Raw genomic sequence first — 15562 nt, 5'->3', positions numbered from 1 at the left:
AATGTTCCCATTGAGAAACGCAGTTTTTACATCCATCTAGTGTAGCTCTAAATCAAAGTGAGCTACCAGTGCCATGATTACCCTAAAAGAGTATTTCAATGAAACCAGAGAGAAAGTCTCTTTGTAATCAATGCCTTCCTTTTAAGTAAAACCCTTTGCAACAAGACAAGCCTTATATCTTTTGATATTGCCATGTGAATCCCTTTTGGTTTTAAATATCCATTTACAACCTATGGGTTTCATTCCTGATGGCAGTTCGATAAGTTCCCAAACGTCATTGTCTTTCATGGATTTTATTTCCTCTTCCATAGCACTTATCCACTTTTGAAAGTTAGAACTTTGTAAAGCTTGTTGGAAGTTGATTGGATCATCTTCCATTTTGCCCACATCATCCTGATGTTCTTGAAGAAACACAATATAATCATCTGAAATTGCATTTCTTCTCTCTCTAGCGGATCTTCTTAGTGGCACTTCTTGAGGTTGTTGAGTTTGAACTTCAGGTTCAATAACGGAGACTTCAATGTTGTCTTGTTCTATAATTGGTTCAATAATGAAGTTAGGAATTGGAACCTGAACATCATTTATAATCACATGAAGAAAAGAAACCAATTCCTCTTCAAAGACAACTTTTCTTATGTTATCTTCCCCCCAAACTCAACATCCTCAAGGAATCTAGCATTTCCTATCTCAAACAATGATATAGAAGTGGGATCATAAAACTTGAAACCCCGAGAGTGCTTAGAATACCCAACAAAATAGCAGCTAATAGTTCTTGAGTCCAATTTTCTTTAATTAGGCCTATAAGGCCTAGCCTCAGCTGGACAACCCCATATGTGAAGATGCCTAATACTAGGCTTCTTTCCTGTCCACAACTCATAAGGGGTTTTGGCTATTGCTTTACTAGGTACCCTATTAAGGATATATGTTGCAGTCTTTAGTGCCTCACCCCAAAGGGATTCTGGTAGAGAAGAATGATTAATCATATTTCTTACCATATCCTTAAGTGTTCTATTTCTCCTTTCAGCTACACCATTCATGCTGGGTTTGCCCGGTATAGTGTACCCTATTCATGCTGGGTTTTCATCTATCTCGATATCAAGTGCCTTTAATTTACCTGCAAGATTGGACATTTCCATAATGTACTCCCTTATGTTTCCATTACCCTTATATAGAAGTTAAAGAAGTCAAAAGACTACTTGCTTCCCCTTTCTCATTTTTATCAAAATATTTCTCAATTTGAGAAAGGAACTTATTGGCATTTTCACTTTTCGTGATAGAGCCCCGAAAAGACTCCGGAGTGGAGTGCCTAATGATCATAAGACACATGCGATTTGACCGTTCTCACTTCTTTATATTAGCCGTATTTGGCTATTCCTCAGTAGAAGTAGGTTTATCGATCCTTAATGCAAGGTCCAAATCCATACACCCAAGAAGTATCTCTAGGCTTTTTTTCCAAATCTTGAAGTTCGATCCATTCAACTTAGGGATTGAACTTAGATTTCCAGATATTTGAGTAAGACCAACTAAAACAATAAACAACAAAACATATGCTCACAACTAAAATATAACAAAATAATTTCATATATATGGTGGGCCCCTTTAATAATATACCTAGCACAACATTGATGTCCAACCTTTGGGCAAAAAACACCAACTGTAAATGGTACTCTCAACGTAGTAATCAAAGTACTGACAATTAACTCTGTAAAAAAATAGCCTTTCTTTGGACTGACTATTTTTCACATGAGCAATCCTTATAATTGCCACATACTTATTACCACATGCATACCCACAATTTGGCCAAATAATTATCTTCCTTTGGGCCGATAATTATCCACATAAATTCATGAATATGTACATCTTATATTTCATAATTAAAACAAAAGAAGCTACTTTGATAACATATTATTTTGACCAATTCAATCTAAAATATAAGATACAATAATATAATAATATTATTGTACAAAAAATAAAGGAAGAAGAACACCAAATAGTCTTTTACAAAATTCACTTAATAATTGCATATACATAACACAATTAAAGTAACATAAACATGTGAATATCACAAAAAACAATCAAATTGTAGATTTTAATTCAAAAACTTATCAATCAAGAACTAAGAACTCTTTTCAAATATTTCACCAAGTTATTAATCAATAAAATTTAGATTCACTAAATTCAATCATTTTTTTTTAAAAACTCATATTCATCAATTAAGTATTAACATAACTTTTCAGTTAAAAAAAAAATAGCGACAACATTAACTTTTCCATTACTAATCAAATTTAAAACCGAACTCATAAAGTCATCTATTAAGTATTAAAGAAAAAAAAACTGATAATTAAAATCAAGAACCGCCAACAAGACTTTAATCGGTAATTGACCGATACCTTCGTCCAACGGCAACTCCAGTCAGTCATTAACTGAAAGTCTTGATGGGTAAAACTTGTAGCAATTAAAGACCTAACTCCTTCGATCGGTCTTTAACTTTTTTCCAGTGGATTTCATCACATTGGTGGACTTTTATCAAGAATGTTGAACTGAACATCCTTAATTTTGATAATAATAGAACTAAGGTTTTTTTTCCTTAAAAAAGAAACTTTAGGAAACCATGTTCAATCAAAATAATCAACAAGAAAAATCACTTTAATCCACCACTAGCACATCATTCATAATCGGTGATGGGTATGCCAAATACCACAGACAAGAATACGGGTTGCAAGAACACATCCTACCATCGATGAGTTTAAAACGCTGCTATAGTAAGTCGACCATTTTTTTAAAAAAAATTCTTTAAATTTTTACCGAAACCAAAATTTAATCAACAATGCCAATGGAAAATACATAAACTAACAATCCAACATGAAATTCATGCTCTGATACCACTTGTTAGCATAAATTCTTTATATCTTTATTGAATAGATAAACCCTAGGATCATTCATGTCAAATTGTCAAGAATAACATACCGGATTCCATTGCAAAATTGATGATAGCTTCAAGATGATGATAGATGACTATGATCTTCCTCAACCAAAACTTCGAATGCCCTTAGTGGGATCTCTCTCTAGATGGGATTCAAGAAAGACTGAGTGCTTATATTGTTTTGGTATATCGGGACCATAGCCTAAAGTCTCTTTATATACTAGTTCAATTAGGGCTTCCATTAAATCCTAATTAACTAGGAATGAGATTTTATCCATTAAATCCATACTCAATTAGGAATCTAGGGCCTTAATTAATTAGATCACATAATATGGCCCAATCTAATAAAATAACCTAATGTGATAAATTATTAATCCACATATATAGCCCAAACTTTAATTAAACATATTATTATTTAAATATGTCTAACATTTTATATTTCCACGTTTAAAAATCATTTTAGATGTCACTTTTCGACGAAGAAGTCCTAAAAATATTTACTTTCTTAAAAAAGTTTCAATAATGCTTTTGGATTTTTTTTTTTTTTTTGGGTTATAAAGTGTAAATAATTTTAAATATACTTTTTCTCATTTTTAAAAAGGCCCCTTCTCCATGTAATGATTTCAATTTAATATATTGCTTACAAATTTGTAATCATTTTGATTTTTGAATTTTAAGGGAATGTTTGACTCAACAACATGTATTAGGTTGAGTTGGTAAAAAATTCTAAACTTAATGTTTTGTTCACCAACTTTAAATATTGGTAAAGTTGAGATGGTTACTTTTAACAACTCAACCCAACTCTCACTCTATCCAATGTTTTCCATGACTCTATACCCGTCGGCCATTGCCAACAACTAGTCATTGCTACACTCCAACAACCAACTCCAATGACTACCTTCACATGATCAATTTCGGACTCTGACAACTATCTCCGATGACAACTCCAACGAAAACCATCTTCAATAATCAACTCTGATGACAACCACCTATGACAACTAAAATTGACGTTCACCTCACACTACCAACTTTAACCACCTATGATGATCAACTCTAGCAACGACCAAGTATGACAACCAACTCTCGGGCGACCAACTCCAACCACCAACTCCTTTGTTCATCTCCAATGACTAACTCTAATGACCAACTCAATCGATCATGTACTAAAAAAAATTGACCGTCAAACATGTTTTAAATACAAATGTGAAATTATTAGTTTATGGTGTTTTATAATCATCTTTTACAGTAATTTGACATTAAAGGATTGTCCAAAGATGATTAGATCATCTTTATAGACCTACTTGTCATAGACATGTAGAAGATCGACAGCTTCTTAACAATCCCACCACAATCTAGGAATATATATTATTTGTGTTTACTTGATAAGACTAACTAGCTTGACTATCTTAATGAATATTGATTTTTTTTTATATGCACGAATTCATCCCTGTTGAGTTGTATGTCCTAAAACTCGTAGTTTGTAATACTTAAACTTATTATATTAACAATAAAGTTAGTATTGAGGTTTGTTCAATAAAGTTGTTATTGAATATGTAATTTGTACTTGTTAAAGTCTAAATCCAATAAACTAACAAACTCATGGTTATAGCATGAATACTTGAACTTTATGTAGAGACATAAAAGTTGATCAAGTTTGAATATATAGCCAAAATGGTCTATAAGTATAAGGATAGGGTTGGGTACCTTATCTTGGGGACACTATGAACGCGGCCCGTTTTGTATTTGATACAAACAATGTGATCCCAAAATCGTTCATGTGGAGACATGCGAGTGGGGCCATCATATGCAAAAGATGTTTGCATAAGACCGGATCACGAAATAGTCATTTTTTCTTTATAACGTCGTTTACTATTAAAACTAACTATTTCAATTCGATGACCTAAGGTAACTCGATCTCAATCTTCAGCTAATTATGAACTCCTATTTATTCGGGATTATCTTTTAATCTGCATGAATGAGAGTAGCTCAACATTGCTACTTAATAAGCCTCTCATCTTAGGGGTAAGACCGAGTAGATAGTTGGGGATATAGTTCTGCAAGATGGAACTCTCTCCTACCCGATTTTAGGGTTAGCAGATAGGTTGTTCCCTTAAGTACTGACTCCTAGTCTTGAACAAGGGGTCTTGCCCTCTCTATCATAGAGAGGGACTCGTTTTATTGATAAGATCATAAACCGATTGTTTATTAGTGGATCAATGGAACACTTAAGAAGCAAGATATATTATAGGGGTAAAATGATCATTTTGACCTAGCTGTAAATGTGAACAACCTATGAAGGATCGACTTACTAATCATGGTTAAATTAAGTAGACAGAAATATATCTATAGTGAGGAGAATGCAACTACTGAGCATTTTTGGGGTGACCCGATAGTTAACGAATGTTGGTTAATTCGATTAAAAGAGTTTAATCGATCAATCTCAGATCATTAGAGCTCATGATCTGTAGGTCCATTAGGTCCGTCTACTAGCTCATAAATGGATTAAGCCTTAGAACAGTGTGTTGAGATAATTTCAAATGTTCAAATTCAGATTAGGGTTTGGATTATTATATTTGATATAATTAATGTTTAATTATCGAATTAAACAAAATTGGAGAGTTTAAATATTTAAATTTGATTTAAGTATTATGAATAATGATTCACATTTGAACTAGGTGTTTTATTAATTTAATATTTGATATTAAATTAATTATTTATTTATTTAAAATAAATTAAATTATTTGAATTAATTTGAATTTAAAACTCTCAAATTCACTATTAATATTTTAATGTAACTTAGTTTTATGAAAATTAAATTAAATTAAAGTTAAATAATTGAAAGTGGGTTTTCCAGAGTTATAGTGATTATTTGAGTGTCAATTTGTAGTGAATTTAAAATGCATGATGTTGTTCTAAAAAAGAAGAAGTTTTAATTAGATTAAAACTTCATGCAATTCACAAAATTGAATAAAACTCTCTGGTTTTTTAATTTTTCTGCACATCTCACTCTTCAACTCCAAAATACACAAAAATCTATCTCAATTTGGATTCTACCACCTAATCTAAGGCCAAGAGGATAGTAGGAAAGTCCTTGTGGTAGTCTACATCAAGCCTACAAGAGGAAACAAGCATAGGATTGGAGCAATTAGAGGAATCTACAAAGGTTGTACTTCTCTAACCCCAATTTCTGGAAAAATGGACATGCATGCTTAATCACTAAAATTGATGTATAGAGTGCTGAGGATCCAAATTACTTTCGCATGTTGAATGTCAACACTATCATTTGGTATTAAAGCATGTTTTAAGCACTCCATTTACGTTAATTTTAGCTTGGTGGGTGTTTTTCATAAGTTGTATGAAATGGGTGCTGATATGGATATATTAAAATTTTGGCATTAGATTTCTCTTCAATTATGTTGTAATTGTTGTAAATGGCTTCTTGTTTATAGGCATTAATGTGTGATTAAGAGTCTGTAAATTTGTTAGAGTCAATAGAGTTTAAACTAGGTTGTAATTGAAGAAGATTTGAAGCATGCACAAAGGAAAAACGAGCAGCTGAAGCTACTGCTTCGTAGCATCGCAACAATGTTCATGTAGCATTGCGGCGTTGTTCTTCGTCCAGCCCAGAATGCGCATGCGCACCATCCAACAGTCCAAATGGTTTTGGTTCAACCGGTTTGGGTCATTTAGGTCTGGTTCAGCCTTCTTTGGATTCAACCTTTTTTCAAGCCTTGGAGATCCGGTTCGGGTGGTTTAGAACCGATTTGAGTTAGTTCGGGTGGTCTAGTGGCGGTTCAAGGTTGGTTTTGGATAATGCTTGTAATATTTTAGCTTGTTTGCTTGCTCAGGATGTCAAAATTGGTACATATCAGTGTGTTTAATTATTTATGTATTGTAGAATGTATGTTATGATTAAATAAATCTTGTATGTGCATAATGTATGCGATGTAGATTTAAAATCCCACCATAGGAAGCATGTAATATGTATTGAAAATATGTTATAATTTGTTATAATATGTAGTATGCATGATTTAGGGTTTCAAGTGTTTAATATAATTTATTATATTAAATTATGAAATGTTTGGTGTATGTTATAGATGGAACTGCATATGTATGTTTTATAAAGTGTTATAAAATGAATTAGACATTTAATATCTATAACAAAGATAAGATGCATGTTCACCTAGGATTAACTCATAACAACTTGTTTTAATTAGTTAAAATTAGTCGTTATCTTGTAAAACTATGGTTACAAACTCACTGGGCTAAATCCTATCTAAGGTTAGAGGTACTTAATGTTGGGAATGTTCTAGAACTCGTAGTTCATAAATTTTGTGTTAAACATTTTATTTATCAATAAAATATTATTGAGTGTCTTATTCAATAAAGTTGTTGATTTTGCATTCTATTATGAAAATCCAATAAACATATCCATAACTATAGTATGAATACTTTAACTTTATGTGGTGACATAAACAGGATCAAGTTAATAATATATAGCCTAAATGGTCTATAAGTATATGGATGAAATTGGGTAACTCATCCTGGTAACACTATTGGATGCGGCTCATTTTGTATAGGTAATACAAATGATGTGATCCACAGATCATTCATGTAGAGACATGTGAGTAGGAGTATCCTATGCAATGAGTTTGCATATAGACTGGATAATGAAATAGTCACTTTTCTTTATAACGACCATTTACTGTTAAAACTGACTATTTCATACTTAAATAACCTAGGATAACTTGATCTTAATCCTAAGCTAGTTATGAACTCCTGTTTATTCAGGATTATCCTTTGATCTGCATGGGTGAGAGTAGCCCAACAACACTGCTCAATAAGTCTTCCATTTTAGGGATAAGACCAGATGGATAGCTGGGGACATAACTCTACAAGATGAAATTCACTCCTACCCATTTTAGGGTTAGCAGATGACTTGTTCTCTTAAGTGTTGATTCCAGGTATTGAACAATCGGAGCCCCGCCTTTTCATGATAGAGAAGGACATGACATAAAGTAATTAATGATCTGTGGGAATTTAAGAAACAAGATATATTTGCAGGGGTAAAACGGTAATTTTGACCTAGCTGTTAATACGAACAACCTGTGAAGGATTGACTTACTGATTATAGTTTAATGGACAGAAATATATTTATAGTGAGGAGAGTGCAACTATCGAGCTATAGTGGTGTGTCTTGATAGTTAACGAATAGTAATTAATTCGTTAATAGTGATTAATTCGATTAAAAAGTTTTAACGAATTAATTACAGATCATTGGAACTCGTGATATGTGGGTCCATTAGGTCCCTCTACTAACTCATTAAATTGAAATAACAAATTGAGTATTGATGTATGAATTTAGGGTTTTCGACTGATTGTATATGATACAATTATAAACATTTAATTTAATTTAATTAAAATTAAACGAAAATTGAAAAATAAATTAATATTTAAATTATGATTTACATATAAAATTGATTTATTGGTGATATTGNGTGGGAGATTGTTAGGAATGTCTTAGAACTCGCAGTTCGTAAATTTTGTGTTAAACATTCTATTCATCAAAAAAATATTATTGAGTATTTTATTCAATAAAGTTGTTGATTTTGCATTCTATTATGAAAATCCAATAAACATATCCATGGCTATAGTATGAATACTTTAACTTTATCCGGTGACATAAACAGGATTAAGATAATAGTATATAGCCTACATGGTTTATAAGTATATGGGTGAAATTGGGTATCCCATCCTGGTAACACTATCCGATGCGGCCTATTTTGTATAGGTAATACAAATGATGTGATCCACAGATCATTTGTGTAGAGACATGTGAGTGAGGGCATCATATACAATGAGTTTGCATATAGACTAGACCACGAAATGGTCACTTTTCTATATAACGACTGTTTACTGTTAAAACTGACTATTTCATACTTAAGTAACCTAGGATAAATCGATCTTAATCCCGAGCTAGCTATGAACTTCTATTTATTTGGGATTATCCTAAAGATCTACATGAGTGAGAGTAGTCCAACAACATTGCTCAATAAGCCTTCCATTTTGGGGATAAGACCAGATGAATAACTGGGGACATAGCCCTGCAAGATGGAATTCACTCCTACCCATTTTAGGGTTAGCAGATAGGTTGTTCTCTTAAGTATTGATTCCAGGTCTAGAACAATCGGGGCCTCACCTTCTCATGATAGAGAAGGACATGATTCATAAGTAGTAATATGAATTGAATTGTTCATTAAAAGGTCAGTAGAAACTTAAGGAACGAGATGTACTTACAGGGTGAAACGATAATTTTGACCCAACTGTAATTACAAACGATCTGTGAAGGATCGACTTACTGATTATGGTTTAAATGGACAGAAATATATCTATAGTGAGAAGAGTGCAACTATCAAGCTATAGTGGTGTGTCTTAATAGTTAACGATTAGTAATTAATTCGATTAAAGAGTTTTAACGAATTAATTATACATCTGTGGAGCTCATGATCTGTAGGTCCATTAGGTCCCTCTACTAGCTCATTGAATTGGAATAACAAATTGAGTATTGATATATGAAATTAGGGTTATAAATTTTCAAATTCAATTTTTTAGGGTTTTCGATTGATTGTATATGATACAATCATAAATATTTAATTTAATTGAAATTAAACGAAATTGAAAAATCAATTAATATTTAAAATATGATTTAAATAATTGGTTTATTGGTGATATTGTATTAATTTAATATTTAGATATTAAATTAAAATTATTTTTAATTTGATATTAAATTAAAATTATTTTTAATTAAAAATTATTTTTATCTAATTAATTATTTTGAATTAATTTTATAAAACTAATTTAAAATAAAAAATTAAAATAGTAATGATTTTTTAAAATTAGTTAGTGGATTTTTCCATTTTTGGGGAAAAATCCATTAACCATATTTGTTGGAGAGTCACCAAATTCCATTTCTAGTTTTAATGATCTTCAAGTTGGAGCTTTTCTTCATGCAACCCTATACATTTGCATGAATTCTTCCTATATATAGAAGCTCCATACATGAAAAACATTAAGCAATTCTGAGTTATACTTTCTTAAGTGATAACCTGAAAACCCTACACTTGTTCTTCATCAATTCAACTTGATTTAGTGTTTTTACCACAGGTTCCAGCTTGAGCATAATAGAGAAGACCTCGGTGGTAGTCCTCTCGGTGTTTCAAGCTCTATCTTGGTGGATTTCAGCTGAATTCGTGGAGAAATCTTCAAAGGTAATATATGTTTTAAACCCTCTTACGAATATCATATGAACATCATGCTTAAAACTCAAATTAAATGTAGTTTAAGTGCTTATTGATTCTGTAGTTTTCCGTTGCATGATATATCATTCCTTCACTTAAGTTGACGGTTTACGAAACACTTGCTACCTGGGGATTTTAGCCAATTCTTGAGTGTTGTTAACCCAGTTTTATGAGCATGTGTGAGCGGTGTGAGGTAATAAATTGGTTTATCACTTAAATATCATAGATTAAATCCAAATTTAAATATTATATTGGATAAACACCTAGACTTAGAATGTTTTAAGCTGGATTATACCTATGTAGAGATTTACCCAAATATATAGAATACTTTAGTGAGAGATTAATAATATAATATGATATATTGTTTCTAGCTCTCACATCCCTAAGAGTTCACACTGTGAGGTCCACGCTCGGCTTCGTGTTTCTTTTACCGTGACTGCTCCATTCGAAAATTATTTGCATGGGTCAATAAGAAGGTGAATAGGGGAAGTAGTACATGGTAAGTGGGTGAAGAAAATGTGTTAACATACCCTAGGTCTCTTCCATTAGGTTGCACCGTGAGATTCCTACGTTCCACCTACATGTCATTTTTAGGTGACCACCCATTTGGAGTATTGTAACATAGGGACCGAAACACCGCAAACTTAAAAAAATGATTAGGGTTTCTTAGTTTTGTCTTTAGCATTGTCTTCTAGTTCAAGAGCTTGTTGATGTCGTTCTTTGAAATCTAAAAATGGAGGGTCATACTTACAAGAGTTACTAAGTGTTAGTAAGTTTTTGATCGAAAACGGTAACTAAATGACTATAGGAATAAAAAGTTATATTGATATTAGTATTTAGTCAAGAATATCTTGTTTTAGTGAAGAAGAATTTAACTACGCCTCGGTAGCACCTATTCTGACCCATTAAAGTATTGTTGTATTTAATAATGAAATATGGGTACATTATTACTTTTGCTACAACTTGATTGAGTTTAAAGTAATTTACTAATATAATTTGTTGATTTTTTAGCTTGTCAAACTCTATCATTCAGCTACTTGCTTTCGAGAAATTTAATAGTGACAATTATTCGACTTGGAAATCCAACATTAATACAATACTAATGATAGATGATTTGAGGTTCGTTTTAACAAAGAAATGTCCTTTAGTTTCTAGCTTGACAACAAACCGAAATGTACGGGATGCGTATGATAAGTGGGTTAAGGCTAACGAAAAAGACCAAGCCTACATTTTAGCAAGCATTTTAGATGTTTTGACTAAAAAGCAGGAGAATATGGTCACTGCCAAGGAGATCATGGAGTCATTGCAAGCGATGTTCGAACAACTGTCCAAATCTATAAGGCATGAAACTCTCAAATACATTTATAACTGCCACATGAAAGAATGGGTCTCTATTAGAGAACATGTCTTGGATATGATGGTCGACATTAATGTGGCACAAGCAAATGGGATTGTCATAGACGAGAAGAGCCAAGTCAGTTTCATCATGGAATCTCTTCAGAAGATTTTTCTACAGAACTAATTCAGTGATGAATAAAATTGAATATAACCTAATTACTCTTCTATACGAGCTCTGAACTTACCAATCTCTGATGAAAAACAAGGGACATGAAGGGGAAGCAAATGTTGTAGCCTTGGTAAATTCCAGAAAAGGTCATCCTCTTGAACAGAGTCTGGAACCTCAACTTCAAAAGATAAAAGTATCCAAATGAGAAAAAAAGGAAAAAAGGGAAAAAGAAGACTCATGTAAAGAAATGCAAGGGGAAGGTCACAAAAGGTAAATTTATCATTGCAACGAATATGGACATTGGAAAAGAAACTGCCCAAAATACCTTGCTGAGAAGAAGGCTGAAAAGTCCAAATAAGGTAAATTTGATTTACTAGTAATTGAGACATGTTTAGTGGAGAATTCTCACTTGACATGGATATTAGGTTCGGGCACCGCTAACCATATTTGTACTTTCTTTCAAGAAACTGGTTTCTGGAAATAGCCGACAAAGGGTGAAATGACTTTCAAGGTCGGAACGGGAGAAGTCGTCTCAGCTTGTGTAGTGGGAGAATTGAAGTTAATTTTTTAGGTTTTATGCTCTGAAACTCGTAGATAGTAAATGTTATTAATTGACCGTCATCAATAAAGAGTTATAGATGTTAAATCAAGTATTGTTGCCTATTTTATCTAAATAATCCTAAATCCAATAAACTAACATCCAAGGTTGCCTTATGAGTCTTGCGTTGGGGTTGATGCCCTAAATCTCATAGGGTTATATAGTTTGTAATTGTATTGTACAAACATTTTATTTATTTAATAAAATATGTGATGTTTTATTTTAAAATTAGTTACCACAAACCAATAAACTAACATCCAAAGTTATCTTGTAACTTAAAGATGTATGTAAAGACATATGGGTGGATCATGTTTAACCTATACGATCTGTAGTAGATGGATAAAGCTGGACACCTTATCCTGGTGACACTATGAGTATGGCCCGCTTTGCAGATGTTACAATTATTTTAAAGTGCTACAAATGATCTGATCCTGATCACTCATATGGAGACTTGTGAGTGGAGATATTCTATACAAAGGAGTTTGTATAAGGTCAAACCGTGAAATGTTTGTATCATTATATTGTTGGGGTTGATGCCCTAAATCTCTAGGGTCCTATAGTTTGTAAACACATGATTGAACAAACATTTGTGATGTAATAATATGAGATATTTTATTCACTACTATTTGTGAAATATGAGATATTTTAGTTGCATTAACCACAAACCAATAAACTAAGATCCCTGGTTATCTTTGTAACTTAAGCATGCATGTGGAAACATAAAAGTGGATCGTGCTTTAAGTGATAACCTAAATGGTCTGTAGTATATGGATAAAGGAGGGAAACCTTATCCTGGTGATACTACGAGTGTGGTCCGCTTTGTAGATGTTACAATTGTTGTAAAGTGCTACAAATGGTTTGATCCTGACCATTCATATATTAGACATACGAGCGGAGATGCTCTATACAAAGGAGTTTGTATAGGACCAGACAACGAAATGTTTAGTCTTGTTGTATAACGTCGTTCTTGACAGAGACTTTCATTTCACTAAGATGACCATAGGTAACATGACCTTAATCATGAGTGAGTTGGGAACTCCTATCTATGAGGGTGGTCCTTTGATTTGCATGGGTGTGAGTGGCCAGATCGCCGACTCAAACCTATTACTTTGGGGATCCGTCTGATTGGGGAGCTGGGAACTCAGCTACACAAGAAGAAATTCACTCTTTCCCTGAAGCAGGGGTAAGTAGATAAATTACCCCCTTAAGGATTGATTCCGGGGCTTGAACAATGTAGCACCACACCTTCTCTTGGTCCGAGAAGTGTTTACTCATAGTAGGACTATGATGTATTGTTCATTAGAGGAATCGGTGATATTTAAGAAGTTAGATGTAACTATAGGGGCAAAACAATAAATTGGCCCAGCCGTACTTACGAGTGATTTGTGAAGGGTCATTGTACTGTTGATTGGTTATATGCAATGAACACAGAAATATATCTGTAGTGCGAAGAGTGCAGCTGTCGGTCTTTAGTTGAATGTCCGACAGCTAACAGATGGTGGATATCGTGATTAAAGAGTTTAGTTAGTTATGCACGTACCATTGAAGCTTCAAGCTACAGGTCCATAAGGCCCCTTTGATAGCTCAATAGATTCATGTTAAGAATTGGTTTTTGGGTTAGTTTGAAATGTTCAAATTAACAAAAATGAATTTGATTATATATGATATAACTAAATTAGTTCAATTATATATGATATAATTGATTTGATGTATTTGATACATTTTTTATTTGAGGAATTAATATAAATATGATTTATATTAAATGTCACAAAAGAGAAAAAGACCTATGGTTTAAATATTACATATGTATGATATTAAAATTATATATTATAAATATAATATGAAAATTTAGTTATTATATTTATTTATAATAAAACAATTATAAGATAATTGTGGTTGGTTATTTTTCTCTATTAACCGATTGAGTGAATGGTTTTTATCAGTTTTAATAACTGATGGATAAAAGGAAAAATCGTTTCATTTTTTCAGAGATGCAACATAATTGAACGAATTCCAATCGAGTAAAAGAAAATAACTATACTATAGCCTTTGAGAGAGTGGACGATCAAGCATCGAGACATCGAGTTTGCTAGACGATAGTTCCTCGTTACCCAATGATCAAGTACCAAGTCTATACGATAGACTTTCTCATTCTCCCACTTACTCGATCGTGTAAACGATCGTTCAGTTCCTCCTTCCCTCTATCAAATCCACACAGAGCCTACATCTCCTGGATTTTCATACCGAGAATACCAAGGTAGCCTCTTGGTAAAGTCGAGTTTATTATTCAAGGGTCAAGGATCGAGTCTTACTCGATTGTGTTCGAAGATCTAACAGTTTATGTTATTCACTGCTTGTTCGTTGCGTTCGTGCACTTGATCGAGTTTTCTTGGACGCTAAACTGATATTGATCGAGGGAATACTTGAAGAATAATTCTTCAAAGGTACGTCACTCGATTCCTTTTGTTTTTAACTTAAAAGCATGCTGTAATTTACTCGATGATGCATAACTATTCTTGTTTGATTGTCATTGTGTTCTTCTTTCACAATGGGTTTGAAACGATCTGCTTTCGCTCACTGGTTCTCTCTTTTAAGAGAGTTCCTTCATATATAACATCGTTCATAATAGAGACTTACATTTCACCAGGATGACCATAGGTAACATGACCTAAATCCAGAGTGAGTTGTGAACTCCTGCCTATGAAGGCGGTCCTTTAATTTGTATAGGTGTGAGTGGTCAGATCGCTAACTCAACAAGCCTACCATTTTGAGGATTCGTTTGATTGGAAAGCTGGGAACACAACTTCATAAGAAGGAATTAACTTCTTCCCTAATGTCGGGACAAGTAGATAAATTGCTCCCTTAAGGATTGATTCCGGGGCTTGAAAAATTTGGTGCCATACCCTCTCTTGGCTCGAGAGGGGTTTGGTCATAGTTGGACTATAAATTATTGTTCATTAAAGAGATCAGTGGTACTTAAGAAGTTAGATGTAACTATAGGGGCAAAATGATAATTTTGGCCCAGTTGTACTTACATTTAAGGATCATGGCACTGTTGACTAGTTATATCAAATGGATACAGAAATATATTTGTAGTGCAAAAAGTGCAACTATCGGTATTTAATGGAATGATCGACAGTTAATGGATGTTGAGTAACTTAATTAAAGAAGTTTAATTAATTATTCAAGTACCATTGGAGCTTTAATCTACAGGTTTATAACGTCCCCTCTGTAGT

At 32.9% G+C, this 15562-nt stretch overlaps 1 protein-coding gene across 1 annotated transcript; it reads left to right on the top strand.

Annotated features, from left to right (window-relative positions):
- Positions 1-11323: 11323 nt before the first annotated feature.
- On the top strand, positions 11324-11743 carry LOC120084074. The gene has a single exon (XM_039039976.1). It carries the CDS (start codon positions 11324-11326, stop codon positions 11741-11743), a length of 420 nt encoding a protein of 139 aa, XP_038895904.1.
- Positions 11744-15562: the final 3819 nt, after the last annotated feature.

Source organism: Benincasa hispida, chromosome 8, assembly GCF_009727055.1.
Source record: "Benincasa hispida cultivar B227 chromosome 8, ASM972705v1, whole genome shotgun sequence".
In the NCBI taxonomy this organism is placed as follows: domain Eukaryota; kingdom Viridiplantae; phylum Streptophyta; class Magnoliopsida; order Cucurbitales; family Cucurbitaceae; genus Benincasa; species Benincasa hispida.
This window is presented reverse-complemented; position numbering and strand designations above follow the sequence as displayed.

What these genes read in the sequence shown, in the direction of transcription:
- LOC120084074 (XM_039039976.1), top strand. Translation starts at nt 11,324, where the DNA reads ATGATAGATGATTTGAGGTTCGTTTTAACAAAGAAATGTCCTTTAGTT.